This window comes from Panthera pardus, unplaced genomic scaffold (assembly GCF_024362965.1).
Source record: "Panthera pardus isolate Hobbes unplaced genomic scaffold, ASM2436296v1 HiC_scaffold_25, whole genome shotgun sequence".
NCBI lineage: Eukaryota > Metazoa > Chordata > Mammalia > Carnivora > Felidae > Panthera > Panthera pardus.
The window spans coordinates 21,752,402-21,780,033 of record NW_026526821.1 but is presented as its reverse complement, the minus strand read 5'-3'; the positions used below and the strand labels follow the sequence as shown (position 1 = coordinate 21,780,033).

Below are 27,632 nucleotides of genomic sequence, written 5' to 3'. Positions count from 1 at the left end.
GGTCTGCTGGCTGGGGATGGGCAGCTGTGTGAACGTGGCCCTGGCTGCTCTACCGTGGGAAGAGGGAAGTCCAAGAAACTTCTGGAAGGTTAGGCTTTCTCTCTGCAGTAATGGGGAGGAGGAGCCGCCTTTAAGCAGCTTGTATAGCGAGGGTCCTTGCTCACCTTCCCCATCTACCCGCCTTCACCTGTCCACTGGGCTTGAACCCCTCCCTCTCCACCCCCCCAACCCATGTTAGGTGTCACTGCCTCCTTCCAGTTATCTCCCAGGGCATGTCTGCTGCGCACCTGCTCTGTGCCGGGCCCCGTGCAGGGCGTGGGGGGGGCACACACCCCAGGCTGAAAGGCAGTGTTAACTCCCCACGGTCGCCCAATAGGGCGTCACAAAGGAAGCAGTGGTGAGCTTCAAGAGACGTGAGGGACAGAGCGGGGCCCCAAACATGGCAGGAGGGATCAGGAAAGACCGGACACTGCACCATTATCTGTACCTTGAGTGGCATCCACGGGGGTCTTAGGATGGCCGTGAGTCTCAAAACACAAGAGGTAGAAAGTCATTCGAGGCAGAGGGAAGTGCACAGGCAAAGGGGCGGGGGCCGGATAAAACACGGGAACTTTGGGGATGCCCCGACGACCCTGGGGTCAGCAGGGCACAGGTTCAGTGAGCTCCTGGCTGTGGCAGAACCCAGCAGAGCCATGTGCGTGTTGCTTCCCTGTGCTTTCTGGGAGCTTGGGCTCCTGTCCGGTCACAGAGCTTGTTCCTCGACTTCCTCCAGGCTCTCCCAGTCCTCAGATGCTGGGGAAACCGACCCTGACCCCTGCAGCAAGATCCGGCCTCGCAAGTTTGTTCCAGGGGGTACCCAGGCCCCAGATACGGTGGTAGTACCTGCTCAATGAGCCAGGCCACCGGGTCTAAGGCAGCGGGAAGGCCGTGGGAGGCCTCCGGAGACGCTTTGCCGACAAGCGGCTTTGCTCTGAAGCTCCAGGGAACAGATGGGAAAAGCCATCAGAGGTGGGTCTGCGGAAGCCAGGGCCGAGGTCTGGCCACAGCCGAGGAAGGCTCTAGCCTGGCCCCGGCTCCTGGAAATGCTCGGGAACAGAAGGGCAGGACATTGAGCCCCCTGGTGCAGCCTCCATGAGACAAGAGCCTGGCCCCTCCCCCTCTTGGAGTCTCGGCTCTCCTTCATTCCAGGACTGAATGAGAGGGTCTCTGAGACGTCAGCCCGTGGAAATCCACAGCGGCGGCCAGCTCAGGGTACCCAGGTGATCATTCGCCACTCCCCCCCACCCCATCATTGACTAAACACCCACCATAAGCTATGTGGGGAACAAGACAGACATAGTCCCTGGCCTCAAGGAGCTCCCATCCTCGTGGGACAGACCGGAAGACACTAAACACGTAAACAAATGCACAGGCTGAGTACTGGGTGTTATGAAAGAGCAAACACCACGCACAGACTAGCAATGGGGACCACTGGGTGGTCTGAGAAGTCCTCTTTGATGAAGTGCTTTTGAGCTCAGCTCTGAACGCCATCAAGGAGCCCGGTGGCCCGAGCGAGCTAGAAAGAGGGTCTAAGCAGAGGCACGGATACAAAGGTTTTGAGGCAGAGGGAGCACCATCATTCTCCAGAGAATAGCCAGAAGAGGCCATGGTGGCTGGACCCAGGGGTGAGGCAGGGGCTGCCGGGGGAGAGGGCCAGAGAGGTGGGCAGGGGCCAGATCTTGCAGGGCCCTGAGGACCACGGAGCAGTTTTGGCAAAGAAGGAATGTGATCTGATTTTGAAAAGATCCCTTTGCTTGGTGGAGGGCTCGCGGACAACAGCGTGTCAGCAGGGACCGCAGGAGGAGGCTGGTGCAGACACCCAGGGAGGCGGTGCCGGTGCCGTGGACCAGGAGGAAGTGGTCTGTTAGACACGAGATCTGGGACACACTGAGGCAGAGCAACGGGTCACCTGCCCCAGGAGCCTTTGCCAGCACTGAGGGCTGGGACCGACATCACGGCCCAACCAGAGTTGGGTGGGGCCGGCAGAGAGAGCTGCTCAGTATATAAATATCTTTAATGAATAAATAGAAGTGCTTTTAGGGCTGGCAGAGTCGTATCATTTCCACCTGCCGTAAAATTTCATTAGAAAGCAGCCGCTGCAGGGGGAGAGGAATGGCTGCAATAAACCTGCCCGCCCACTCCCAGGCCCTGCCTCCACTCGGGGCCCGCTCAGCCCCACTCCCTGGAGAACCCAGACCCAGGCCTTGCTGGGGCCCCAGAGAAGTCTGGTCCCTTCCTGACCCAGCCCCACAGTGAGAACAGCCAAGAAGCAGCCGTGGGCCGGACCATGTGGCCACTGGAAACGGGGGGCTTCGCTCCCCTTGGGAATCAGACACACAATTCCTGCCCCTGCCTTCAGCCCCTCCCCCCCCCCCCCCCCCCCCGGCTACCGGGGCTTAGCCCCCTGCCCACTGATACAGATCCAATGGGCTTCAGAGGAGGCAGGAATCAACAGTTGGTGACATCCAGGAACAGCAGAGCCGGGGGCGGGGGGCAAGGAGGCAGGGAATGGACCTTGGGTCAGATAGTTTTACAAATGAGAAAACAGAGGCCCTGAGAATGTAGGTGACTGTCCTAAGGTCACGCGGGATCAGCAGATCCAGCCCTCCCAAACCACCGTAGTGTCGGCAACATTATTTAGCACCAACTGAATGCCTGGCTCTGTACTGATCGCTTGGTGGGCACCATTTCACGGACTCCCCGCTACATTCCTGTGATGTGGAGACTAGCACCGTACCATTTTGCAGATGAGAAGACTGAGGCCCAGAGAGCCGTGGGATCAAGGTCACCCCCTCAGTTAGTGCCAGCCAGATGAGAGTCTGTCTCCACCCTACCACGGCAGCCTTTTTCTGCGTTATTCAAGGGTCCTGGGTCTGGGATTGTTTTTCTTGAGACCTTCCAAAGAGGGAGGGGGTGGAAATTTGCCTGAGTGCCTACTACGCCCCAGGGAGTCTCTGAACTGAAGGCCGCTGTCCCCAGCATCTTGCTGCGTCCCTGTAGCATCTTCCAACGTTGCTATGCTCACCTCTAGTTTACAAACAAGAAAAGGATGCACAGGTCAAAGAAGTTGTCCAAGGTCACACAGCTGTGTCATGATTGCCTGCTATTCTCTCAAACAACTGGGGATCCTCAGGGCCCTCCCTTGGCCCCACTGCCACCCTCCCCCAGCAGATGGTTCGAGGCCAGGAAGCCTGGCCAAATGGACGGGCGCAGCTGGCACCCTGCCTGAGCCCGCGGTTATCAGTTAAGCTCATTAAGTGGCCGTGACAGGACACGGCCTGGGCCAGCTGCCTTCCCTCCTCACCTCACTCCAGCCCTCTTGGGAGCAAGGCCCGAGGACAGCTTCCTGCTTTTACCAGCTGCAAGCAGACGTCTCTCTGTCACTGAGCACGATTGAAAGATGCGCAAGCAAAGCTTCACCAGGCTGGCCCGTGGACCAGTGAGCAGCGGGCATGGGTGCTGGAGACAGGCTTCCCGGGTTCAAATCCAGCCCTGCTCCTGCCCAGCTGTGTGAACCGGGTGAGTCACTACACCTCTCTGAGCCTCGTTTTCCTCACCTATAAAATGGTGCTATACGATACTACTCGCCGTCTAGACCTGCGACAAGCTGATTCGTAGAAAGTACTTGACCAACCATTAAGTGCCGACCAGTGGTCAAACCATCATGGCTGACATCCTTATGTTTCCGGATCTTCTCATCCTTTTCTTTTCTTACTAGACCGTAGGCCGATTCGTCTTTATTTATACCTTCCAGAATGAATGAGCAAACCCAGGACAGCGTCAGTCCCTCCGTCAGCACACGCCCGCACCAAGGTCCTTTAAGAGCAAAGAGTGAGCAGTGTGCCCGAATACAACAGGTGCTCGCTAAGGGACTGGGGTGTGGAACCAAAGTGCCCCGGGTGGACCTGATCAACTGTGCAGCCACTGCTTACGGCCTCACTGATGCTCCCTCGCCCCAGGCCTCTGTCCGTGTGTTCCTGCCCTGTGACCTGCCTCACTCTCCCCTCTGAGGATTCTAGCCCGGGCCCAGACGCCTCCCTCCCCGGGGGCAGGAGCACAGGTCCTGTTCTCAGGGGCTCCCAGCCTCCTGGGAGAGACAGAGGCAGACACACCCCTCGTCGACCAGAGCATGACAAGAGAGGTCCTGAGAACCCCACGCACCCTGCCCTCAGCCGTGAGCCCCCCACCTTCCTCGTGCAGCCCCTCTCTGCACTCTCTAGGCACCCCCGTGAGGCTTCTTCTCCAGCCCTGCCCTGTGAGCGGCCTGACGGTAGGGGGCTGCTTTTCCCCCATTTCTGCACTGAGTGCCCAGCACGGGGGCCGACACCCAGCGGGGAGCCCCTGCAGCATTTCCTCAGCAAATCTTTTCTGAGCACCTGCCACGTGCCCGGGCCCCACGCGCGGCTGTGGGGATAGAGAACAAGCAAGGCTCCTTGTCCTGCAAACCAGCAAGGCGGGTCTAGACAGCACTGGGAGCCATGCAGAAAATAAAAGAGAGGGACTGGAAGGAAGGGTAGCTACTCTGGTCTGGATGGCCAGGGAAGACCTTTCTGAGGAGGTAATGCTGGAGTTGAGACAGGATGGACAAGCAGAGCAGCTGCCAATGGAATGGGAATAGGATTCTAGGCAGAAGGCATAGCGAGTGCAAAGGCCCTGGGGCAGGAGTGTGATTTACATATTTAAGGAACAGGCAGGTGCCTTGTGAGTGGGGAGAAGGAGGCAATGAGTTGGCTGAGGTGGGCAGGGGGCAGGCTATTCTAGGCCTTGTTAGCCACAGTGAGGAATTTGGACTTTCTTCCACACACAGTGGGAAGCCATTGGAGGGTTTTAAGCAGAGGAGGGAACCGATCACAGGGAGTGTGCATGGAATATAATGACTGAGTCAAGGAGGGAGGGAGGGGATGGGTGGAGACGCCACCACGGATGCAGCAGGATGTGCTGTCCTTATTCTCAAGGCCCTTCTGGCCCACTGGAGGGGCCGACACCTAGCCCGGGCCCATGGTGGTCAGAGCAACAGACACAAAAGCAGTTTGAGTCAGCGTGGGGAGCGGTGGTTCTGGGAGCATCTGAACTGAGTTATGTCTTGGGAGTCCCTGCGGCTTCTGGGAGGAGACGGCCACGGCCCAGGGATGAACAGGCAAGCGGAACTTCACCAGGTAAGAAGATGGGAGGGACTCCCAGGAGAGGCGACCAGAGGGGCAGAGGCAGGAAAGAGCCCGGCTCTGAGCTGGGGGCCGTACAGACCCAAATCCAATCGTCACTACAACCCTGTGAAGGCCAGGCTGCCATCCCCATTTTATAGATGAGAAAACCAAGGCTTGGAAACCGGAAGAGGCTGGATGGTCACACAGCTATCCTGGGTAAGAGCTGAGTCTTGACCTCGAAGCCCAAGAGTGGTCAGCAAAACGTATCCCAACATTCTTGTGGGTGCTGGGAGTCCACATGGCAGACAGGAGAGAGGATACTGTCAAAGACACACACACAGACACACGTACACACACACACACACACACAGGGCATTGCTGAGCAGTTCCTTCTTCTGGGGTATCACGGAGGACATCATGGAGGAGGTGGCATTTAACTCAACCATGAAGGGTGGTGAGCTTTTGAGGGGCGGAGAGTTGGTCAGGGGAGGAGGTTGCAGAGGGAGGAGGCTGGCCAAGGCCCGGAGGGAGGAAGCACACTGAGCAAGTGCTGGGTGAGTAGGCAGGCGAGGAAGGAGAGAAGGCAGTAGAAAAAGGGGGCCGGGAGATGGGCAGGAGTCAGAGTGGGAATGCTCAAATGCCAAGGCCAAGCGTTTGTACTCTGTTTGGAAGGCCCAGAGGGGTCCTGGAAGGACTCTGAACCTTTAAGAGGCAGGTCGCACGGACGAGTCTGAAAGCCCCTCCTGTTTCGTGTGTGAAGGATGGAAGGGGGTAGGTCAGGAGGCTGCAAGGTCAGGAGAGGGGGCTGGTGCTGTGGTCCAGGCAAGCCTTGGTGGTGGCTTCAAGCAGGGCTCTGGCCTCGAGGGCAGGGAGGAGAGGGCATATTTGAACGCTATTATGGAGTCAGAGTAGGTTGGACTCGGTTGGGGAGGGGATTGCCTCCCCGGGAGGGTCAGTTGGCTTGGTCACCTCGCCTGGCCAGAGACCAAAGGCATTCATTCCTTCATCCGTTGGTCCACCTCTGTGAGCACCTGTCCACCCACCCACCACTCATCCCTCCTCCCATCCAGCCCGCATCAGTGTCCTCCTTGGGCCGGTCCCTCTCTGTGTTTGGGTCTAGGGGATGGGAACGCCTGCCCTGGTCCCTGACCCTCTGGAGCACTTAGCGGTCTAATGTCCACTGTGACAAGAGGCCGTCCCAACCCAGCATACGGCACACGTGTAATCAGGGAGACAAAGCACAGCGGAGGGGGTGGGGGGACCGGAGGGAGGATGGGGACTCAGCACAGCCCAGCCCCACCTCCGGACGGTGAGTTGGCAATGTCCTCATCCCAAATAAAGGACGGCACATTATTAGCGTTATTAATTATCATTAATCTAATTAAATGGCAATTACAATTAAGAACACAGTGATAAAAATGCCACCTTGGATTGAAATGCATCCATGAATGATCTTCCACGAGCTCCGCCTCCTCCCCACTGCAGGTGACCAGCTGGCCGACCCTCGGGATTCAGAGGGTTCGCAAAGTCCCACTCCCCTTGTTGTACAAATGGGAAAACTGAGGCCCGGGAAGGGGACATGACGGGCCCTGGGGTCACCCCCCCCAAGTCTGTGGCAAAGGCAAATTCAAGCCAAGGAGCCCAATACCAGCCCGCCTCCCAACTCACCCCATCCCTAACAGCCTTTTTTTTTCCCTAGGAAAAACAGCTGTCAGAGGCAGCCATCCTGTTACCGATTAAACAAGGCAAATTCTATCGGAACAGAATCAGAGACACCCCTGGACACCTAATTACACAGTCTGGAACGAGAAACACGGGCAGGGAAATAGGAATATGAACAAACAGTGCGGCAGGCAGCAGCGTGCCCTCCCCTTCGCCAGACGCTGTCATCTCCCCGAGGCCTCCAGACAGGAGGACAGGACGCATCTCCTGATCCTTGAGGAAGGTCCGTGCTCCCAGGATGGGGCTCCCCAGCTGTAGTGAGCCAGGCAGAGCCTCCCGCCCCCACCCGTGGCGGCCGGCCAGGACTCCATGACAAAAGGGCGTGCGGGCTGGAGCCCGTGGAGAACAGGTGTCATTCCAGGTCTCCTGCCTGGCCAGTTGGCAGTTGGGGCAGTGAGATGGGGCAGGGCTGGGCTGGAGCCACGCTGGGCTCCGCTTCCCCGCTGGAGGGCTGTCCCAGCAGGTCCTGTCCAGGGGCAGTGCTAGGCGCGGGGCCTGGGCCTGGCTGTCCCCCTACCGTGAGAACCTGCGATTTTAGATTTAGCAGGATGGTGAGCAGGTGAGCACAGGGTACCTCTCTGATTCAATCTCCAGGTCCCCCACGTCGACAGGCACCAGGGGAGACACGAATGCCCGGCTGAATGCAGCATTCGTTCCGCCGTGTTCGTTGAGCATCCCCCCACCCGGTGTTAACTCTGGGCTCGCGGAGACAGGCATGAACAGAACAGAGATCGCTGCTCTCGAGGAACTCGTGCGTGGGGGGCCCCAGACACGGAGCAAGGCGGACCAATTAGAGGAAGAGAACTAAATGGCATCGCTTCAGATGGAAATAAGTGAGGTGACGAAAACAAACAAGGGGATGGAAGAAAGAGCAAGTTAGAGAGTGGAGTGGGGGGGCTTCTTGACCTAAGATGGTTCTCCCTGGAAGGCCTCTTTCGGGGATGTTTGCGCTGAGACTTGAACAGTGAGCAGGGGGCAGCCAAGGGCAGAGCCGGAGGAACATTCCAGGTGAGTGCAAGCCGGCCGAACCAATGGCTGAGTATGTGGGCGAGTGAGTGGGAGCAGAAGGGGGTGGGCTGTGTGGAGACCAGCCTGGAGCTGGCAGGTGTCCCCTTGCTCTCCGCTGCAGGGGGCTATGACCTGAGGGCTCACAGGCTCCTCTGAGTCCCTCCATACCACCCCATGCACTCAGTGTGGGGCGTCCTTCCCGCCTGCCTGCCGACCCCTCCCCGCCCCCAGCTCCGCCCACACCACCCCCACGAGGGACCTCTTCTAAGGTGACTTTGCTCATTATTTATTGTTAGTATTATTGGTGTGCCATTAATAATCATTACCCCTCACCTTCCTCCCGGCTTTAGTCTTTCCACCACTGGTTTCCGCCCTCAGCATTGGCCAAGGAGCCAAAAACAAGTCCCTGGGCTTTCCGAGTTCCAGGTTGTCCATCTCTGAATGGAGAACGTGACACCGACCCATGACTCGGGGCTCTGCCTCTTCGAGGCCTTGGAATCTGATTCCGGCCTCCATGCCTCGTGACCTGGAATAAGCAAGCACTGCCCGCCCTGGGCCTCCTTTCCCACCCCCGGCGGGGACAGGGACAGTCCCTCGTATCCCTCCCCCGTGTTGCTTCCCACGCACTGGCCGCTGACCTCACACAGGCAACCGTGCACAGCGGAGTGGGTGCGATGACCTCGACCACCCGCTTCACAGACACAGAAACTGGGCCTAGGAGGGGTCATGTGGCTTGGCCAAGGCCACGCGGCCAGTAAGTGGTGCAGCGGGATTTAAACTCAGGGCCCGGCTGAGATTAGACAGGAGTGGGGTTTCAACCCGAATTTGCTGCTTCCGGTGGCTGTGTTGTGGTTATGTAAGAACACGTCTTTATTTTAGAAAATGCACCACTGAAACCTTCGCAGGTGCTGGCTTGCAACTTTCACATACTTGCAACTTTCCCGTAAGTTGAAGATGAGTTCAAGTTTTTAAAGATGTAAAACATCCCAACTATTGAAAGGAAAACCAAACAAACAAAGCCTGTGATCCTTCCGCTGGCTCGGTGTAACTGATGGGGACGCCTTTTGTATTCACTGCCGCCTGCAGGGAGGGTGATGTTATTTTACCCCTGACTTTGCAAACGGAAACAGAAGCACAGAGTTGTCTAGTCATTCTCAGGGGCCACACAGCAAGTGGCAGTGTGCCTGCCCACCTAGTGGGGCGGGAAGACCAGTGACAAGGAAACGTGCAGGAGGCTGGGTGGCCTGGCAGAAAGGGGTGCTGGATGGCAGGGCGCTGGGCCAAGTGGCACCCCCCGCCCCTGCCCTTTAAAGTCCTCAGCCCTCACTGGAAGGGGAGGGGAGGGGAGCCCGGCTCCCACCCCCGGGTCAAGGGCTGATTGATCTTCCGCGGTCCCCGGAGCCAGTGCCCACGTCCGCACCTCGAGCTGCTGCGTGTTTTCTTGTCTCTGATTGTAAACAGATTTGACTAAAGAGGTAAATTAGAAGTTAATTAGAGGGAACATGATTGATGAGGCAGTTTGCCGTGATTGGGAGGCGTGGAAAGGAGGGGGCTCCCTGCACGGAGGTGAGGGAGGAGGGGTGCGGGAGGAAACAGTCACCGGCCCATGGATGTTGGGCGGGGTGGGGGGAGGCACCCAGCAAGGTGAGGGGCCTGCTCAAGGCTGCCCTTTCTCTTAGGCTCCGGGGTCAAGGCCAGGACGCCCCGGGCACGAGGGTCCGGGTGAGTACCCCACAGCACCCTGCCACTGGGGACGAAGCGCCTGTTGGACTCGGGACGAAGCAGCCAACCTGCCTTGTGTTTGGCCAGAACTTCTACCCTGGCTCGCAGGCCGGGCCGGGCAAGGTGCTGGTGCTTGTCAGACACCGACGTGGCTCCAGGCCCTGCGCATCTTCTCAAAACCTTGCTGTTCCTCCGTTTTCTAGATTAGGCCCCCTGAGAGATTCAGAGAGCTGAAGCAACTTGCCCGAGGTCACACAGCTAATAAGAACGGAGCTGAGACTGACCTCTGGAGCCTGTGCCTTTCTGAATTCCAGGCTGGGTGCCCAGTCATGGGTCCAGCTGCCCAGGCGGCTCCTCCCGATGGCACCCCTGCTTACACACCTCCAGCGGTGGGGAGCTCACTTTCTCTCAAGGCAGCCTGCCGGCGGCAGGACAACTCTGGCTGGGGGAACGTTTGTCCTTGCGTGGACCTAGTCTACTTCCAGGGCTCTGCCGCCTGCCTCCCTCCTTCACATCCCCAAAAAGAGACCCCCGGAGCAGGGGAGGGGAGCCTTCGAGGCCTCGTGCAATGCCCTCATTCTCCTGGGGAAACTGAGGCCCAGAGGGGGCCCGAAACACCAGTGACACAGGGACCTGGTGTCACGGCAGGGCCCGCACTCCCCCATGTCTGAAATACAGCCATCAAGCCCCACCGGTACCCACATCCTCTACTCCCCAGGCCACTACAGATCTTCATCCATCCATCCACTATTTCCCTCCCTTCTTCATTCAGCGAGATTTCTGTGGCCCTACTATGTGCTGGTCTTCGAGGATGTAAAACGAGGAAGATCCGACGTTCCCCGGGAGGTGCTCACAGCCCAGTCACTGTGGCTGCAAAGGAGAGGGCGAGGGGCTGGGAGAGCCCTGACGGGGAGAGTCGGCCCCTCCAGGAACTGGCACGGGAGCAGAGCTCTGGAAGAGGTGCCAGCAGGCTCCAGGCGGAGGGAAGTGTGGTGAGAGGGGGCGTGGTGCATTCCAGAAACCGCCAGAAGGCCAAATGGCTGGAAGCGAGAGTGAGGGGGAGCTAGTGGGAGGCGAGGTCACATGAGGAAGCTGTTTGGATTTTATTCTAAGCAGTTGAAACCATCTAGGGCTCTAAGTGGGGGAGGATGATGGGATTTGCATTTGGAAAAGCGCTCCTTTCTGGTGGGGTGTGGGTGGGCACAGGGGACACAGGAGGCTGGTGAGAGATGGGCGCCCACCCGCGAGCATGGAGAGCTTGGATGGTGGGAGATGTTCGGTGGGCAGGGCTTAGGGACGCATTCGATCTCTGGGCGCGGGATGGGTGGGGGCTGGGGGTGGGGCACGCCTGAGACAGGGAAGCCTAGAGCAGGGCAAGACTTGAGGGGACGAGCCGAACTTCGGGGGGAGGCAGGTTGGGTGTGAGGGGCCACTCAAGAGGAGGTGTGCCGTGGACAGGGCGACGCCTGGGTCAGGGCTGGTGAGGGCCACAACTAGATGTGTCAGTCCTCCCGATGCTGACCGTGTGCAGTCTGCAGGTCCCATCCTGATGCGCCCTTCCCTGGTCAGCGGGTCAGCGTCCCTCCTAAAAGAGGCAGAGGAGTCTGGGGCAGGGACACGGGACACTGGAGCTGGAGACAGCAGAACAGGGCAGACCATCTCCTCCCTTGTTCTAGACTATATGCCCCTGTTAATGCTACCAGTGGGCACACGGCCTGGCCAATGGCCTCGGCCCTACTGTTGTCAGTGGAGCTGGAAGCCTCAAGGCCCACCCTGACTCTCAGCTTCCCTCACGCCTCCGACTTCTCCAGGCCTGAATCGGAGTCCACCTGGGGAACATCCACTGAATCAGACCAGTCACCCAGGAAGTTGGGCCATAGCCAGAGGGTGGCAAATGATTCACTTCTGCCATTCCTGAGCCTGTGCTTGCCAAATGCGTCAGTGTGTGGTAGGTGTTTAACTCGTACAACAACGCTTTGGGATAAACTCGGTTTTTATTCCCATTTTACAGATGAGGAAACAGAGGCTCAGAGTGGGAAGGGCTCCGGGTCACACAACCCAGAGGAGGTAGAGTCGGGATCCAAACCCAGACCACAGCATGCATTCAGGGCAGTCAGCCAGCTGCCTCTTCGACGATCAGCTGGGCCTTCCTACCTCGTGAGGTAGAGTAGGGTTGGGAGAGAGCCCCTGCTCAGAGGGCAGTGGGGCTTCGCACACCCCACCCGGTTGAGGGGGAACAGGAGCACCGGAGGAAGCAATGACGACTCTAGAAACTACCTGGCTAGCTCCTGGCTTTCAGACTCCAGGGACCAGGGAGGCAGGAGCAGGGAGATGCTGAGGCCAAGGCTGAGCTGGGGCCCAAAGTTCACACACCTGACCTTTGGCCAGAGGTGGCCTCCTTGGAGACATAAGCCTTCCAGCTCTGCCCACATCAATGCTGGGGCTTCTGGTTCCTCTGGCTGAGAGTGCCCAGTGGGACACAGGGTGAAGGGCTATGATGGAAGGGGTGCAGCCCCGGGACCCAGACCTATGGATGCCTGTCCCTGGGATGTGTGGCCTCCGGAGTCTGTCCTTCCCTGGGCCCCAGTTTTCCTACCTGTACCATGAGCTAGTGCAGTAAGATGGGATCCATAGATTATCCTAGAGGGAGTGAAGACAATTGATGGCTAACATTTACTGGGCCTCTCCCGTGTGCCAGGGGCTGAACAAGGATCTCTCACGCATCTCTGACTTAGTTTTGTGAAACCCAGTAAGACAGGGATCGTAATCTCCACGTTAGAGGTGAGGCAACCGGAGCTCAGAATGGTTGAGTAGGTTTTCGAGGACCACACAGCAGGGATGGGGTGGGACCAGGTTCAAGCCCGCCTCCGTCCGGCTTCAAGCGAGGCCAGCGATCCCTCTGCCCCGCACGGTCACGCGCACGTGCGTGAACATGGGTGCCCAACCAGGGCCAGACCCGCCGGAGTTTGGGGCGGGCCGTGTTTGGGGAAAGGCATGGACAGAAGCGTGGGGAGAAAAGCGCAGTGAGTGCAGGTGGAAGCGAGCAAGAACGAACAAATGTGCGTCTCTGGCCTCTCCAGTCTCCGCTTGCCCGTCGTAAGACAGGGAGAATCATTGGTCCCCCATCCGGGGCTGTTTCAATGAGATGATCTGCTGAAAGCCAGCACAGTGCCTGCTTGTTAAATGGGTGCCAGAATTCTATGGCCTGTGCTCTTGCAGACAGCCCTGGGGTTAGGGGAGAGGGAGTACACATCTCTCAGACGAGTAAACTGAGGCTCAGAGAGGCGAGGAGACTTGCTCGGGATCCCGTGGATTAGGGTTTGGGCCCGATGGGCAAGCTCTCACCACTGCCCTAGAAAAGAGCAAATCCTGGACGGATGACCACTGTTGGATGGACAGATGGATGGATGGGTGGATGGAAGGCTGGACGGTCCAAAAGATGGAAACATGCACGCAGCCCTGGAAACTCTCTTCCCTCCGAAGGGGCCTGCCGTTCTTAGTCTGGTTTCTCATGAGGGGTGGGAGAGCTTCAGCCCCCGGGTCATGGGCTTTGCTCCTGGACGGCTGCTTTCCCCTGGGGGGTGGGGAGGCTCCGAAAGCCCCTAGATGCTGTGCTGCCTTCAGGATCACAGCTGGAGATGTTCCCGGATTAGAGAGGAATTTATCCCCTCCTTGAGCTGCCGTGGCAGGATGTACTGGCCTCGGCGAGTGTTGAAACACAACTAGCCAGCATCTCCATCCAGATTCTGCCAATAGATCATGAATACAAGAGACCCAGGGTGCCCGCTGGGGCTTCTACTCCAGCAGGGACCCCTGGGAACACCCCTCTGCTCTGACCCAGGCCCAGCAGTCTGGGTCAAGTTGGTCATGTCTTGTGCCCACCTCCGTCCTTGCGTGAAATTTCACCGTTCGAGTGTCATTCCTTTGGTGTAATGCTGCAGTTCTGGTTTTAAAAAGAATCTGCTGCCGTGAGAACATTAGCCCGGGTCTCTGAAGATCTGTGTTGGAAACCTTGTCACCCAAATTGAGAGGTGCCGTGTACAAAATACACACCAGATTCTGATGCCTTGGTACGAAACAGGAATGGAAAATATCACACGAACCATGTTTTATATCGATTACGTGTTGAAGTGACGGTATTTTTAGTATGTACGTGTTATTAAACTGATTTCACCTGTTTCTCTTTACCTGTGTGTGTGTGTGTGTGTGTGTGTGTGTGGCTACTAGAAAATTTAAAAATACACATGCAGCTTGCATTCGATTTCTATTGGAGAGGGTTGGTCTAGCTAATTAGTCACAGCCACGGAATATTTAGACTGGAGTTAACCATGCCATTAAAGTCATTTCAGGATTTTCAGAAACACTGCTACAAGCAGAGTCTTGAATTGGCAGAGTCTTGAATTGACTCTGCTGTCCTGTTGTGTTTAATAAGCACCCGGTTTGCAGGGTGAAGGGCCCGAGGAACCCCACCTCTCTGATGCAATTAATTGCCTTTGATGGAGATTATCACTAGGCTCCTTGCTGGGACAACACAGATGCATACCACATGTACATCTTACGGGCCTTGGTAGAGCACAGTTTACAGGCTTGGGTTAAAATTTGAGGTTAAAATGCAAGGGTTCTTTGGAACTCAGAGAGGTGCCCTTAGGCAATGACGTGAAAGAAAAGACCCCTCCTGGAGTCAGGGAACCTGGGTCCTTGGCCCGGCTCCGCCATTTCCTCCCTGTGAGATCTTAGGCTTGTCACCACCCCTCTCCGGGCCTCAGTCCCCCTGTCCATATAATGGGAGCAATGCTGGTTGATCCTTAGGACCCTTCTCCATTAGAAAACGGTGTTATTTTAAATCTGGGTTTTAGATGATGTCTTCATGCTACGCGGCTCACCCAGGCTGGAATCCAGAAGAAAAACCTCCGAGGGGCCCCGTGGGTCTTCATGAGGCTGCTCAGCCTGGCAGGGCCCGGGGCTGGCTGGCTGACCTGCCCCTGAAGGTTCTGGATCTGTGTAGCTGGGAACCTGGGTCTGCATCAGGGGTGGGGCACGTGGACAGGGGCATCAGAACCTGGAGGCTCACACGACAGGGATGTGGCCTGACTGTAGAGGCCACTCCTGGCTCCTGCTTTGCTTGTGGGGGAACGGATTAAAGCATCGTCTGAAGAGAGGAGCACCCCAGACCTGGGTGGGAGTCGCCATTTGGCTCCCTGTGCGGCCCACCGGGTGAGAGCTGGGACAGGCGGCTTCCTCGGCCCAAGAGGCTGGCGGGGCCCGATTCAAGGGACAAGAGAGGAAGAGCCCCTGTCCTTTGACCCTGCCGGAGTCCTCACTGTGGCCCACTGGGTGCCTGCATGAGACAGACCGGGGTGCTTTGTGGGGCAGCAGATTCCCAGACACCTGTTCTGGGAACAGGTGGGGTGGGGCCTGGGCCTCTGCAGGCACAACCATACTCCTCAGAGATGTTAGTCCGCTAACGTCTCATAACTTTGTGTCCAGCTGGGCACTGGGATCACCTGGGGAATTTTTCAAAAGCCTAATACCTAGGCCTCACCCCCAGACCGATTGTGTCAGAATCTCTGGGGTGAGGCCTCAGCATTAATATTTTTCAGTGCTCCCCAAGTCATCCCTGCTGTGTATTCAAGGGGTACCCCAGCCCCAAATCAGTTCTAAGAGCCTCAAGATGGATGTTTAGGGAAAGGGGGCGGGGCGGGGGGGGAAACTTGTGAGGCTCAGAGAGGGGAAGTAACTTGCCCAAGGTCACACAGCAAGGTGATGGAAAAGCCAGTCCTGGAACAGGCCTCTTTCCTGAGCCTGGGCCAGGGCCCATTTCTCTCCTGAGGCTCCGTCCCCTTTTATAAACCAGAGCCCAGGCAGGCAGTGCTCACAGAATTTCGCTTTGGTAATATTGGAACCCGGTACAGTCAGGGCCACCACAGTGAGGGGCGGGAGCTTGTGATGGCGATTAGCGGAGCCGTAAGTCTTTCGCTTTATCCAAATCTTGGGCCGTAATTTAGGAAATTTAATTAAAGGGGGAGAAATGGGGACACCCGAAGCTCCTTGCCTCCTGTTATAATGAGTGAAATACACCGGGCTGTAAAAGGAAATGCTGTCTGAGACGCAGCTCCGATGTTTTATTGCCAAGTTTTATTCGCCGACGTAAACGTAATCGCTGGAAACCGGAGCTCCATTAACGCACATATTTTCACACATCCGGGGCCCCACCTGCACCCCCCTCTTCCTCTAGGTTTCTTCACCCACCTCCTAGGGTCAGCCCTGGGACTTTCTGGGCATGTCTATGCCAAGTCTGGATTTCCCCGCCGGTTTCATACCCTCCCATGGCAGATAAGAGTTTAATAGAATTCCAGTGCTCCTCTGAGCTCAGTAATGCATTCTGGAAATTAGGCGACTACATACTGAAACCATTGTTCCCCCTTATAAATGGGCTCCCTCAAAGCCAGTGACCGTGGGGTCTCTGATAAGCTCTCATGAAGCCGTGCTCCACATGTTATTGGTGTGTTAAAAGGCGCAACTCCGGGCTCACCATTGCTCATTGTTAGGGGCTGATACATTTAAGTAGTTTCTCCATGAATCAGGCAGCTTAGGTATTTCCCCCCTCTTGGCATTGATAGATGAGAGAAAGGAAGCCATTTAGACGGCGCTATATAGGGCCCTGGCCCACACGGTGAATGATTTCCAATGCCTGGTTTAATTTATTTTTAAATGAAATTTGTTATTGATTCTGGATTAAAAGGACAAATCTTACGGCTGTTACCACTGACAGAGCCATGGTGCAAAAGTGACACCTCTCAAAGGGGAGGGAGGGTGGCCTCCCTGAGTCAAGGGGAGGGTGGGGACTCTCCAGGGAGCTCGGGTCAGAGGCAGGAGGCCGTGCGAGATGTCTCGCTTCGGGGGGGGGACCTTAAGAAGATCGTCTTGCCCACCTGCAAGACCTGACCTGATGCTCACCTTCCGAGTCTCACTTGGGTGATGGGAATAGCGGTGATATTTGCCTCCTGGCATCCACGTGACCACTGGATGCTTGTTTAATTGCCTCCAGGGATGGGATGTTTACTCCCTCCTAGAGCATTCCCTGAGTGCTCCCACCCTAGTGAATTCCTAGAGACTATTTTCTGGCATAATCTTCAGTTACCTGCTGCCTCCACCAGGCTTTTAGCGTCCACAGTGCCCGTGCCCGCAGTTCACATTGGATCCATGAAGAAGGAAAGACAATATTACAAGGGGAGGAATACAGGCTGGGGATTCTTCCTGTCACATCCAGCTTCGGCCCCGCCTCCCTGTGCAACCTTGTGCCTGTCACTTCACGTCTCTGAGCTTCCGTTTGCTTATCTCCAAAAGAAGGAAGGTGATCATACTGGCCTCAGGGTTTGTTGCATAAATTGTACGACATCATGGATGGGAATGTGATTTGTAAAGAGCAATTTAGGTGCTGCAGGAAGTACAAATAGGACAGTATAGTGGGAGAGCCCTGAGCTGGGAGACAGAGGACCTGGCTCTGGTTCTGTCATGGTTGGCTGTGTGACTCTGAAGGAGTCACTTAGCCTCTCTGGGTCTTAGTTTCCTGAGTTGCAAAGAGGGTGGTTTAACTAGATGTGCTTCGTTATTGTGCCTAAGAGCATGGGCTCTAGAATCAAATATATCATGTCTCTACAACTGCCTTGCTGTGTGACATTGGACAAGACACTTAGCCTCTCTGAGCATCTATTTTTTGTCTGTAAATAATATCAACAGATGATAATAATAGTAGCCAACATGTATTACGTATTTACTACGTTCCAGGCACTGTTCTAAGGGCTTTGTAGTGTTTTTCATTTAGCCCTCACAATAATCTTGCGATGGTGGTATTATAATCTTTATTTTACAGATGAGGAAGTTCAGGCACAGAAAGGCTAAGTAACGTGTCTAAGGTCACATAGCAAGTGGCAGGATTCAAAGCTACTATCCATACTTACAACCACACTATTCAACTCGATGGGGCCTGGTTGTTCTGAAGATTAAGTGGGATAATTAAAGTTCTTAGCACAGTTCTGGGTACACAGTGATGGACCAACAGTGGCTTGGGGACTGGCAAAAGTCCTTCCTTCCTGTGGGGGACTCAGACTGGAACTTGGCCAATGGGGGACTCTGCTAGAAAGAGGGGAAGGCATGCGGGAAGAGGGGGAAGCACCGGGAAGGGAAAGGACGTGACCAAGTTCAGGCATGTTTAGGGAGAGAACCTGGTGGAAATGGTACTTGGACAGAGGGCATGTGCAGGAGGAGAGGCTGGGACCTTGAATGCAAACAAGACAAGTTGGGATTTCTGTAAGAAACAAGGCCATTGGAAGAATTTTGGACAGAACCTTCACAGCATAAGCCTTTTCAAACTCATACAATCCCCGGAGGTCTGCTCTTGAAGGAGATTTAGAGGTCACTGTGTTTAACCCTGTTCCAGACTAGGAGGAGAAATGTTTCCTGAACGTCAGGCAGTGGGTTAGTGGCAGAACAGCAGAGTGCCGCTGTCCCACCCTGACCTCCTTCCTTCGCAGCCCCCAAGTGGAATCTCTTGTTTTCTCTCTTCTAATCTGCTCTCTCCCTGACCCTTTGCCTGTGCCCCGCTGCCTGCAATCTGTGGGTTAAGAGGAGAAAGCCCTGGGTGTGAGCCCCAGTTCTACCACCACATTGACTTGGAGAGGCCTCAGGCTGGAACTGAAAGAGTCTGGGTTTCAGTCTTGGTGCTGCTGTGTGATCTCAAAGATTCTGTTTCTTCATCTTTATAAGAGGGGCAATGGAGTCCATTTCTTTGGAAGTGAGGCTCAAGTTAATGAATGAGAAAACGCTTTTGTAGAGTCCAAGATGCCTGGCCATCCCAGATAGCCTAAGTACCATCTCTGTGTGGGAAGGAAGTGAAAAGAAGTGAGTTAATCAGACAAAACCAACCCCTTCCACTAGTGAATGTGGGCGGAAAGGAATTGGGACGAGGGCGGGGATCTGTCCGCGGTGCTGAAGGCAGCGTCCTGCGGGGGCTGTCAAGCTGGGCTGAAACACAGCATTTGTAATTGGGGGCTTCGGGGGACTGTCCATAATTTTGAATGAACTGGATTCTTGCTGGCGACCACAGGCCCCATCCAGTGTGCTGCCCGCCATAATACTGGAAAGAGGGATGCGAGGGCAGAGTAAAGATGGGTGGGGAGCTGTCACTCGGGCTCTAATCTCATTCTCAAACTTGGGGCTCTGTCCACAATTCTGGACTCATCTGTAGTCTGTGGAAAGGGGAGTGGGCTTTCTGCAGTGCTCACTCCCATTCGGCGGGCGGCGGAGCGGGAGAGGAAACCGGAAGGTCTGTCCCCGGTGTTGAATCCTCGAATCTAAGAGCCCGCCCAGCTAGGTCCTTGGGGCCAAAAAAGATGGGGGTCGGGGTTGACGCTGTCCTACTCCGTGGTGCTGAAACTGCGGCGGACAGGACCATGTCGGGAACGAGACTTGGGGAAGGACAAGGGGTGAGAGCAGGAAGGAACCCTGCCCTGGGATCAGAGACCCTTGCCTCAGACTCTCCGTGGGACCTCGGAGAAGCTATGTCTCTGATTTAATGTGCTTCCTCTTCCTTTAAACGAGGCCACCTGTCTGCCCTCGTGTCTGTACTGAAGGTCTATCCCAACAGCCCCAGTATACCCGTCAGGGACGGACCCGGAGGATCTCCTTGGATTCCTGGTCTTGGGAATGGGAGTGGCTTTGTTACCTGCCCGCCCCTCCAACATTCCATCTAGGCCCATCGGTCCGAGGAAGGGAGACTTACAGTCCAGAAGGGGGCGATCCAATCCACCGCGTAGGGCCCAGCATCTTGGAGCTAGGAGCTCCAGCAACTGGCTCGCATCACTCCCATTAGGCAGGCAGGAAAACTGAGACACAGAGAGTAACAATAGTAATAACTATTCAGATCCTACCATGAGGACGGCATTATGCTAAGAGCTTTTACGTTCACGATTTTTCATGAATCCTCACCACGACCCCTGGAGGTAGCTACTATTCCCATTTCTCAGATGAAACCTTTGAGGCTCAGACAGGGATAGACATCCGGACATGATCACGCAGGGAGCTAAAAAGCTGCGGCAGGACTATCACGAGGTCCCCTGGGCCTCAGCCCAGATTCCTGCCCTACCTCACCCTCACCTCCACCCCCACCGCCACCGACCCCCTGACCCTGGCACCGCCCTGCTAGCAAAGTTGGGAGTCCCTCGGAGCGCGCTGAGTCTGGCGGCAGGTGGATGGGTTTTTCTCCTCATCCCGCTGGATAGTATTTCAGGTTTTGAAGCCAGTTGTGTTATGCTTTGCGGGAACTGGGTCCCTTGGGTGGTTGCCTCCACCCCATCCCGCCGCCCGTTTGCACTCTCGGGTGGGGGGACGTTGCGGGTACCGCTTTAAAAATCCCAGCCTGGGCAAAACTTTGATGATAAATCAAGCGGCAGATCCCTCCGCCGCCGCCTCCTCTGGGCGGGCGGGAGGGAGTGGGAGGGAGGGGGTGCGGCGGCGCCGGCGCCGAGCGGAGTGGCCTTCCGCGGAAGGGAAGAGTCCCGCAGTCGGAGGCGGCCGGCTGGGCGTGCGCTCGCTACCCGCACCCGGGGCTGGACCGGAGCCGGGCGAGGGCTGGGGCCGGGGCCCGGCCAGCTTCGGCGAGCGAGAGGCAGCGGCCGGAGCTGGGCAGCCAGGCCGCATCCGGCAGGGAACGGCGGGCGCGGGGTCTGCGGTCTCCTGAGCCCCGATGTGAGGCGGCGGCGCCCCGGCCCGAGCGCGCACCATGGGGGCCCCGCTCGCCGCGGCGCTGGGCACCCTCCACTACCTGGCACTTTTCCTGCAACTCGGAGGCGCCACGCGGCCCGCCGGCCACGCGCCCTGGGATAACCACGTCTCCGGCCACGGTGAGTTCGGTCGCCGCCCCCGCGGACTTCCCCACCAAACCCCACCCCGGGCTGCGCCGCTCCAACTTGGCCGTCCCCGGGCTGGAACCCGCGTCGGCCCCGGCGGGAGTCCCGTGGCGCCCCCTGCCGGGTCCTCGGACCCGCCCTGGCACCCCGGCCGCCCCTGCAGAGGAAGGGGCACCCCGCGTGCAACCCGGATCGATCCCGCTGTAGCCGAGAGCCCCCTCCTCCCCAGCACGCTCGCGCCGATACACACACCTCCAGGACCACACGTATTCACAGCCAGGGGCACACTCACTGTTCCCACACTCACAACTCCCGCCCTCACGCATCTCCAGCCGCCTGCTCGGATCCCCCTCCTCACTCATAACCACTCACACTTATGCCCGCTGCACACACACACCGGCACCACGGTTGGGGGACTCACACCCTGCCAGCTGGCACCCAGGCGCACACACTCTGCACAACTCTTGCCTGCCCTTCTGCCTGCAGACACACACACACACACACACACACTTGTGAACACACTTTGCTCGCCCACTCCTCTCTGCCCATCTGCCTTTCCCTTTTGTAGGTTTAACCCTGTAGCTGCCCTCATCCCCTCTTACTCCTCATCTGCCCCTTAGATCACTGGGAAAGGTCCTGGGGACAGAAGACCCCGCGTCTTGAGAACTGGTAGACCCGAGCTGCGGCTGCCCCTGCAGGGTCGGGGTCGGAGGCTTGCTGGGAGCCCCTCAAACACACTGGAATAGTTGGGATTGCTGCTTCTGGCCACAGGCGTGGACGGGGAAGAAGGATGCTAGGTGCTTCTGTCTTGTCTCTGGGGGTGGGTGGAAAGCCCCCCGCCATCCTTCTGTAGGGTACCCCCCCCCCCATCCTCAGCCTCGGCCCTGAGGATTGAAAGGTGGGAAATCAACTCAGCCACCGCGGGAGCTGGGGAGCAAGCAAGCAACCCCACACTGGTTGCCTGAGTCTGGGAAGCTCCTTTTAGCCCCAAAGGAGCCCAAGTTGGCAGTGGAGTTGTAACATCTGAGGCTGGTAGCTGGGGAGGGGTTCCCCTGCCCCTGTGAGCCAGGCTCCGGAATGGGGACCGGAGCATAAATGAAAATGGAGACGCTTCTTCCATCCATCCCTTCCCAGTCCAGTGGGGGCGGCTGCAGCACCAGTGCTGGGCACTGTATGCCCAGGGCCGGTGGGGAGGTCTGCACAAAGAGCAGAGAACTGTGTGATTTATTCCGAAGGAAGGAGTGAGGCGGGGGGAGTGGGTAATCAGAGGAGGCTTTGCTGGGGCCTGATGCACGAGTGGGATTGTTCCGAGGGGCACGGGCGCTTCCAAAGCCCTTCTCAGGGTCTCCGCTTTTGGGGAACCATGATTCCCTGCACCTTCTGCCTTACCACGTTTGATAGAACTGCTCTGTGTATCATCTGCGCACCCTTCACGTCCTCCAACGAATTTCTACTGACCTGGCCGGAGCGCTGGTAAATAGGGGAAGGCGTATGTTGATCCTCAGTTTACAGATGGGGAAACCAAGGCTCAGAGAGGTGAAGGGACTTGCCCAAGGTCACACAGTGAGTGAGCGGTTGAGCTGGGACTGGCCACAGGGTCTGTCGGGCAAAGACAGAGCTTTTTCCAGGACATTCATCTCCCCGTCAGATCCCCTCCCATTTAAAGGAAACTGGGAATCCCTCCTTCCGCTCCCCTCCTCGCGATGCTCAGTTCCTTGGCACAGTTAGAACTTATACTAGGAGGTTTTCCAAGGAAGGGTTTTCCTGCATTTGCAGTCCCGAGAGATACGAGGACTGGGGCTCTGAGGTTTATGGTCATCCTGTCCCTGGAGCATCAGACCTCAAGGATTTGGGTGCTACTCTGTCATTCCTGAGGTCCTGAGGGTCTGCCCTTTGTGTGGTAGTCTCTTCCTGCCCCCTGGCCGGGCGTGCTCAGGGGCACAACTCTGCCATGCGAGCTGGAATGTCACCTCTGAACTCTGGACAGGTCCCGCTAAGGCCCAGAGGAGGGGCTAGACAGAAAGGACACAGCACTGACTGCTGGGGGCCCTGGCTTCTCTCACTGACCCCCCTGTGCAGTTCTGGGCAAGTGGGTCAGCCCCCTGTGGGGCTCCTTCTGTCCCTCAAGAAACAAGGAAGCCAGGCTGCTCTGCAGGGGCCAGACTGCCTTCTCCCAACATTGCCAGGTTCAAAGTCACCAAGTAGTGGATGCCGAGGAGCCCCCACGGCGGCCCCTCTGCCGGGCCAAGTGCCCGCCACCACAGGAAGGGTTTGGAGCCACTCACTTAATCACAAAAAGAAACTGTTATTAATGATAGTGAGACGCGGCGAATAAGTGGGTCATGTCTAATAAGCCATTTGTGTTCAGGAGGAGAATACCAATTTGATAAAAGCTGTGTGTGCTGAAAAAGCCCAGAAATTGCTGTTTAGCAGATTGGAGCCTGATCGTTTCATTATTCCTGGGCTCCGCATGTCCTCGGCTGATTCAGGAAATGTGGCCGGGTTAGGGAGGGGTCTCGGTGCCTGGAGGTGGGGATGGGAGGCTGGAAGTGGGGGGCTCCTCCGGAGGAGCCCACGGACCCCAACCACTTGGCGGTTGCTCCCCTCTCCAGCTCAGTCTGAGCCCAGCCCAGCCGCCAGGCTGACACCTTCCCCCCCCACCACCCGGGACTTGTCACAGGGAGAACCCGTGGTCAGGTGGGTCCGCAAGGACATCTGTCTCGCTTCCCATCTCCCTGCTTCCTGCACTCAGCCCACTTCGCAGGGGGCCTTTTAAAGGCATGAGGATCGAATGGGGGAGTGAATGGAGCATGCCTCTTAGGGAGGCACAAGGGACTGAGAGGCTGGGAGGGTGGTGGCCAGTATTCGTACCTAGTAGGTATTCCGTTAATGGCAACTATTTTGAATTTTCCTTATCAGAAAGGGTTAACTCATTGCCATAAGCACAGCAGAAGTGGCGGGGTGGGGGGGGGGGGAGCGAGGAGCTAGCATTTATGAGCTGCCTACTATGTGCTGTAGGTGCTACCAAACACCTTGCCAGTGTTCACTCACCAAGGTTGACACTATTCATGCAAGGCTGGGGTTGGAGAGAGGAGAATACTGAGGTTCAGAGAGGGCCAGTGACTCGCCCAAGGTCACTGAGCCTGTATGGGGAGCGGAAGAGCTGTGCCTGCCTCCTCCGGGACGGCCTTGAGGCAGGCTCGGCCAGTCACGTGACAGGACTTCTTCCTTCTGCACGGCCTTAGCTGAGCCTTCCAGCTCCCCAGAGAACTGGCAGAGCAGTGGGTTCCAGCAAGAGGAACCAGCCGCTTAGACAGGTGACGGGTAGGGTCTTGCTGAGGGCACATGCAAGTTAGAAAAAGACAGCTGGGCTGGACTCTTTCTCCAGTCCTTGTCCCAGGTCTGGGCCAGGGCAGGGGTCCTGCAGAGACCTCCTGCCTTGGAATCACCGGGGAGTTTGTTAAAATGCAGATCCCAGGGTCCCCCAGACCCATTGGCCAAAATGATTGTTGATGAGACCCTGGAATCTGCATTTTAATAAGCTCCCCAGATGATTCCTGCGCAGCCGGAGTTTGGGAGCCACTGCCTAAAGTATTCACCCACGTGTAGGGACAGGATATTGTCTTGTCCAGGGGCTGCTGGGTTGATTTGGTTTTGCAAGAGAGGGAGAGGGCCACGCTGGAGCAGGCATGTGGACCCTGAAAGGAGACCCAGGAAGCCTGATACTGAAGCAAACATCCATCCTGCCACCCTGCCCTGCCACACACGCACACGCACGCACGCACACACACACCTAGGCCAGCACCTTCAATTATTAATACACCCCAATGCAGACACAGATCCTGGCTTGGCCCGGCGCTTTGTCCATTGAGTGATTCACGGTCCTGAGGTTCTCTCTGTTGCCAGGAGGGAGCAGCAGGGTGCTGAGGGAGGGGTGGGGGCCACCGGGCCATTTGGCAAACAGCCTGTGCACTGGAAAACGACTCTGGCATTATCTCATTCCTTACTGAACTGTTGGTATCTCCCCATCAATAAGCTGGCTAGTTTGGTGGCTGGGAGACGGAGAAAATTGAGTGCTGTCTTCCGAAGGTTATGATGTTAAAAATGTGTTCGCATTGTCTCGGGTCTTGGTGATTATTCTATCAATTACGCCCGTAAACACTCGGCCTTGGGCTGAGGGTTCCCGGCCTCCTGTGGGGAATCGGCCCTCACAAGCGGTTTTCCCCGAGTCCTTCACACCAATTGGTTTTGACACCTTGCCTATCAGCCGCTCCGGCGGCCTTTTCCCGAAGCAACGGGAGCCGCGGGCGGCCAGCAGGACAGGAATTCGGCTCATCTCCACGGTGACACGGTGACAGCAGAAGTGTTGGGGGAAGTCTCCTTGTGATAAACAAGTGGGCAGGGACAGGGGTGAGGGAGAGTGGTCAGCCACCAGGACCAGAGACGGAGGGGAGGAACAAAGCCGTGGGCAAGGGTGCATTTGCCCAAACTGCCTGGGAGGTTACCGTTTGGCTTTGGGGTCGCCTGATCCAACGCTGTGCAAATAAAGTGAGAAATACGCAGAAGGAAATGTTTACCGAGTGTCATGCCAGGGCCTTCCATGGCATTGTTTCATCTGATCCCCACAAGCACCCTAAGAAGAAGGGACCTTTTCTCTGGCCCAGTGTATTTATGAGGAAACTGAGGCCCAGTGAGGTTAACAGCCTTGCCTGAGGTCACACACCCAGCAAGTGCTGGAGCCTGGATTTGAACCCCGGAGTGTGACTCCAGACCCCGTGCTCACAATGCTGTTGAGTCCCAGAGACGAAGAGTTTTTGGAGACGTCCAAGGTCTGAAATCTTAAAACTTTTGTGTATTCCAAGCTAATGTAGTTTGAAACATTCAGTTGATTTTAATTTCGTCATGTCTTTAGAAGAAAAATCACAAAGCTGGAGCCCCTCCTCATCCTTACAGACCACTGCAAGGACATCCCGGGCTGGGCAAGGCTGATGTCGCCTTGCCGTGGACGGACCCAGGCCCCGCCCCTTGGGTACATAGGAGAGGCTGCAACCCTGAGGGTCACGGGGCGCCAGGGTGTCTCCTCCTCTCCCCCGCCCTGGTGAGGTGAGACTCTTCTATCAGAAAAAGGGCCGGTGATCTCACTGGGGGAAGAAATCCACCCCTCCACCAGCTGGTGACCCTGAGGTCCCTCTGGCACCTGCCGCTGGGGGAAGGGAGGCGGAGACGGGGAGCCAGAGGGGCTATCGCTCCTTCAGGTCCCCCTCCCCGCCACGGGGCCCCCTCCCCGTCCTGGAAGCCAGCAGAGGAGTCTCTGGGACTCGGCTCCCTCACCCCCAGCTGAAACCTCTCTTCAAGAACCCCCAGGACCCTCCGCAGCCATTGGGTCCTACCTGAGAGATGGTTTTAGGCAGCACCCGGACACAACCTCTTACATTTTAATCGTTCGCATTTATTTTAATGTGGATTGGAAAAATAAAACCGGCACATCAAAACTGTGATTTCACGGATATGATCGCTTAGGACGAGACTAACGGGCATATGAAAAAACAGTGGGTTAGTTTATGGGAAACCATTCAGACAGGCCAGTGAGGGTGGTACACAGGCAGATCAGTGTGTCGGAATGACTGCACTTGGGGGTTGTTGGCCCGTGGGCTGCCTCCTCCCACCTCCTACTCGGGGCTCTCATTGGGAACCTCTGGCCTGACAGAGGCGGCTGCCGGGTACTGGAGGCTTGACCATTCACTTAGTCCCTCATTCATTCAACAAACATCAGCCGAGCACCTGCCATGCACCAGGCTCCTTTAGCCACTGGGGACGTAGCAGTGAAGGAGACAGATAAGGTTCTAGCTCAGATGACTAAACCTATAAAACATACATAGAAGTATAAATTGTGATAGGAGTTGAGAAGCAGCGATGATGTTCAGCCCAGAAAAGGCACTCCCTCCCGGGGCAGTGAGGGGACCCCATAGTGAGCTCCCTGTCACAGAAGATATGCAAGCTGGACCCAACCATTTATTAGCTGGGGGCGTTTTGGAGGGAATCCCTGCTTTATTTCCCAAAGGAGCACAGACTGGTGAAGTCAGCAGAGAAGTCAGAACACAGTGGGTGGTTAATGACGATCTGTCACACAGCGAGTTAGAGATGGGTCCAGGTGGGCGGGGCTGAGGATGCCCGGGCCCCACACAGGGGACGCGGCAGGGGTGAGGGCCTTTGCTGACTCCTGTGTTGAGAGGTGCGGGCAGTGGCTCCTTTGTGACTTCATTAAAGTGCCAGAGTTCGGGGGTGGGAGAAGTAGACCCTGAGCTTTTAGCCAACCATCCCGCTAACTCGGCCTTGCTGGGTAGCTTGGCAGGTCCCTGCCCTTCTCTGGGCCTCGGCACCCCCAACGATGGCAAGTTTACCTAAGCTCTAAGCCTCTGGAGTCCTTCCAGGCCCTCTCCTTTGTCCTCCAGGCAGCAGGTGAGGCTGGAGTCCACGGCGGTGCGAACTCCGTCTAGCACGTGATGCTTCGTCTCAGTGGCCTTCGGGGGTCTGGGAACCAAGACGCCAGGCAGCGTTCATCCAGTTTTTTCCTCTGTGCCGATCATCTCCCTTACCTCCTCCTTTAAGCCTCACACGCCTCATGGGGAGGGTGCTCCCATGTTACGGACTAGGACACGGAGGCGTAGGGGGTGATGTGACCTGCCTGAGGCCACACAGCTGTTGAATGGCAAAGCCAGGCTTGAGCCCAGCTTATGGGGCTGCAGAGCTGGGGTTCTTCCCTGCTCATCTGTCCTGCTCCTGGCTGCCAAGCCCGGTGGGCGTGTGGACACTTGCTTTGTTCCGGAGGGGCACCCTGGCTTCGTCGGATTCTCTCCGGGATGCCAAAATGCCGGAAAGGCCAGGTCTGGCTGAACAAGCTCGATCTGAGAGCCTAGGCTCCTGGATCCGAGTCCAGCACTGTCAGTGGGGGTGGTGGGACCCTGGGTGCACCTGCCTGGCTGTTCCGCAGGGAGGGGGCTGGTGGCTTTGTCTGAGCGTGCGTCTGGAAAGCGTGCATTTGGGTGTTTGATCGTGTGCGGTTGAGATGTGGCTGGGCGGGAAGGAGCCG

At 56.9% G+C, this 27,632-nt stretch overlaps 1 protein-coding gene and 1 long non-coding RNA gene across 4 annotated transcripts in view; one reads left to right on the top strand and one right to left on the bottom strand.

Annotated features, from left to right (window-relative positions):
- Positions 1-15,751: 15,751 nt before the first annotated feature.
- LOC109272467 (uncharacterized) lies at positions 15,752-21,021 on the bottom strand. Its single transcript, XR_002082482.2, has 3 exons — positions 20,795-21,021; positions 19,417-19,519; positions 15,752-18,511 (listed from the first exon to the last, which is right to left on the bottom strand). It is a non-coding gene; the product is annotated as an uncharacterized LOC109272467 (long non-coding RNA).
- Positions 20,138-27,632, top strand: part of VSTM2L (V-set and transmembrane domain containing 2 like) — a 38,053-nt gene continuing 30,558 nt past the window's right edge. The window contains exon 1 of one of the 3 annotated variants that reach the window (XM_019458531.2): positions 20,138-20,536. In XM_019458531.2, the coding sequence (XP_019314076.2) occupies positions 20,416-20,536 (121 nt within the window). In that variant the 5' untranslated portion in view covers positions 20,138-20,415. The remainder of the gene's footprint in view (positions 20,537-27,632) is intronic. The other 2 variants (XM_019458529.2, XM_019458530.2) reach the window with 2 other exon arrangements.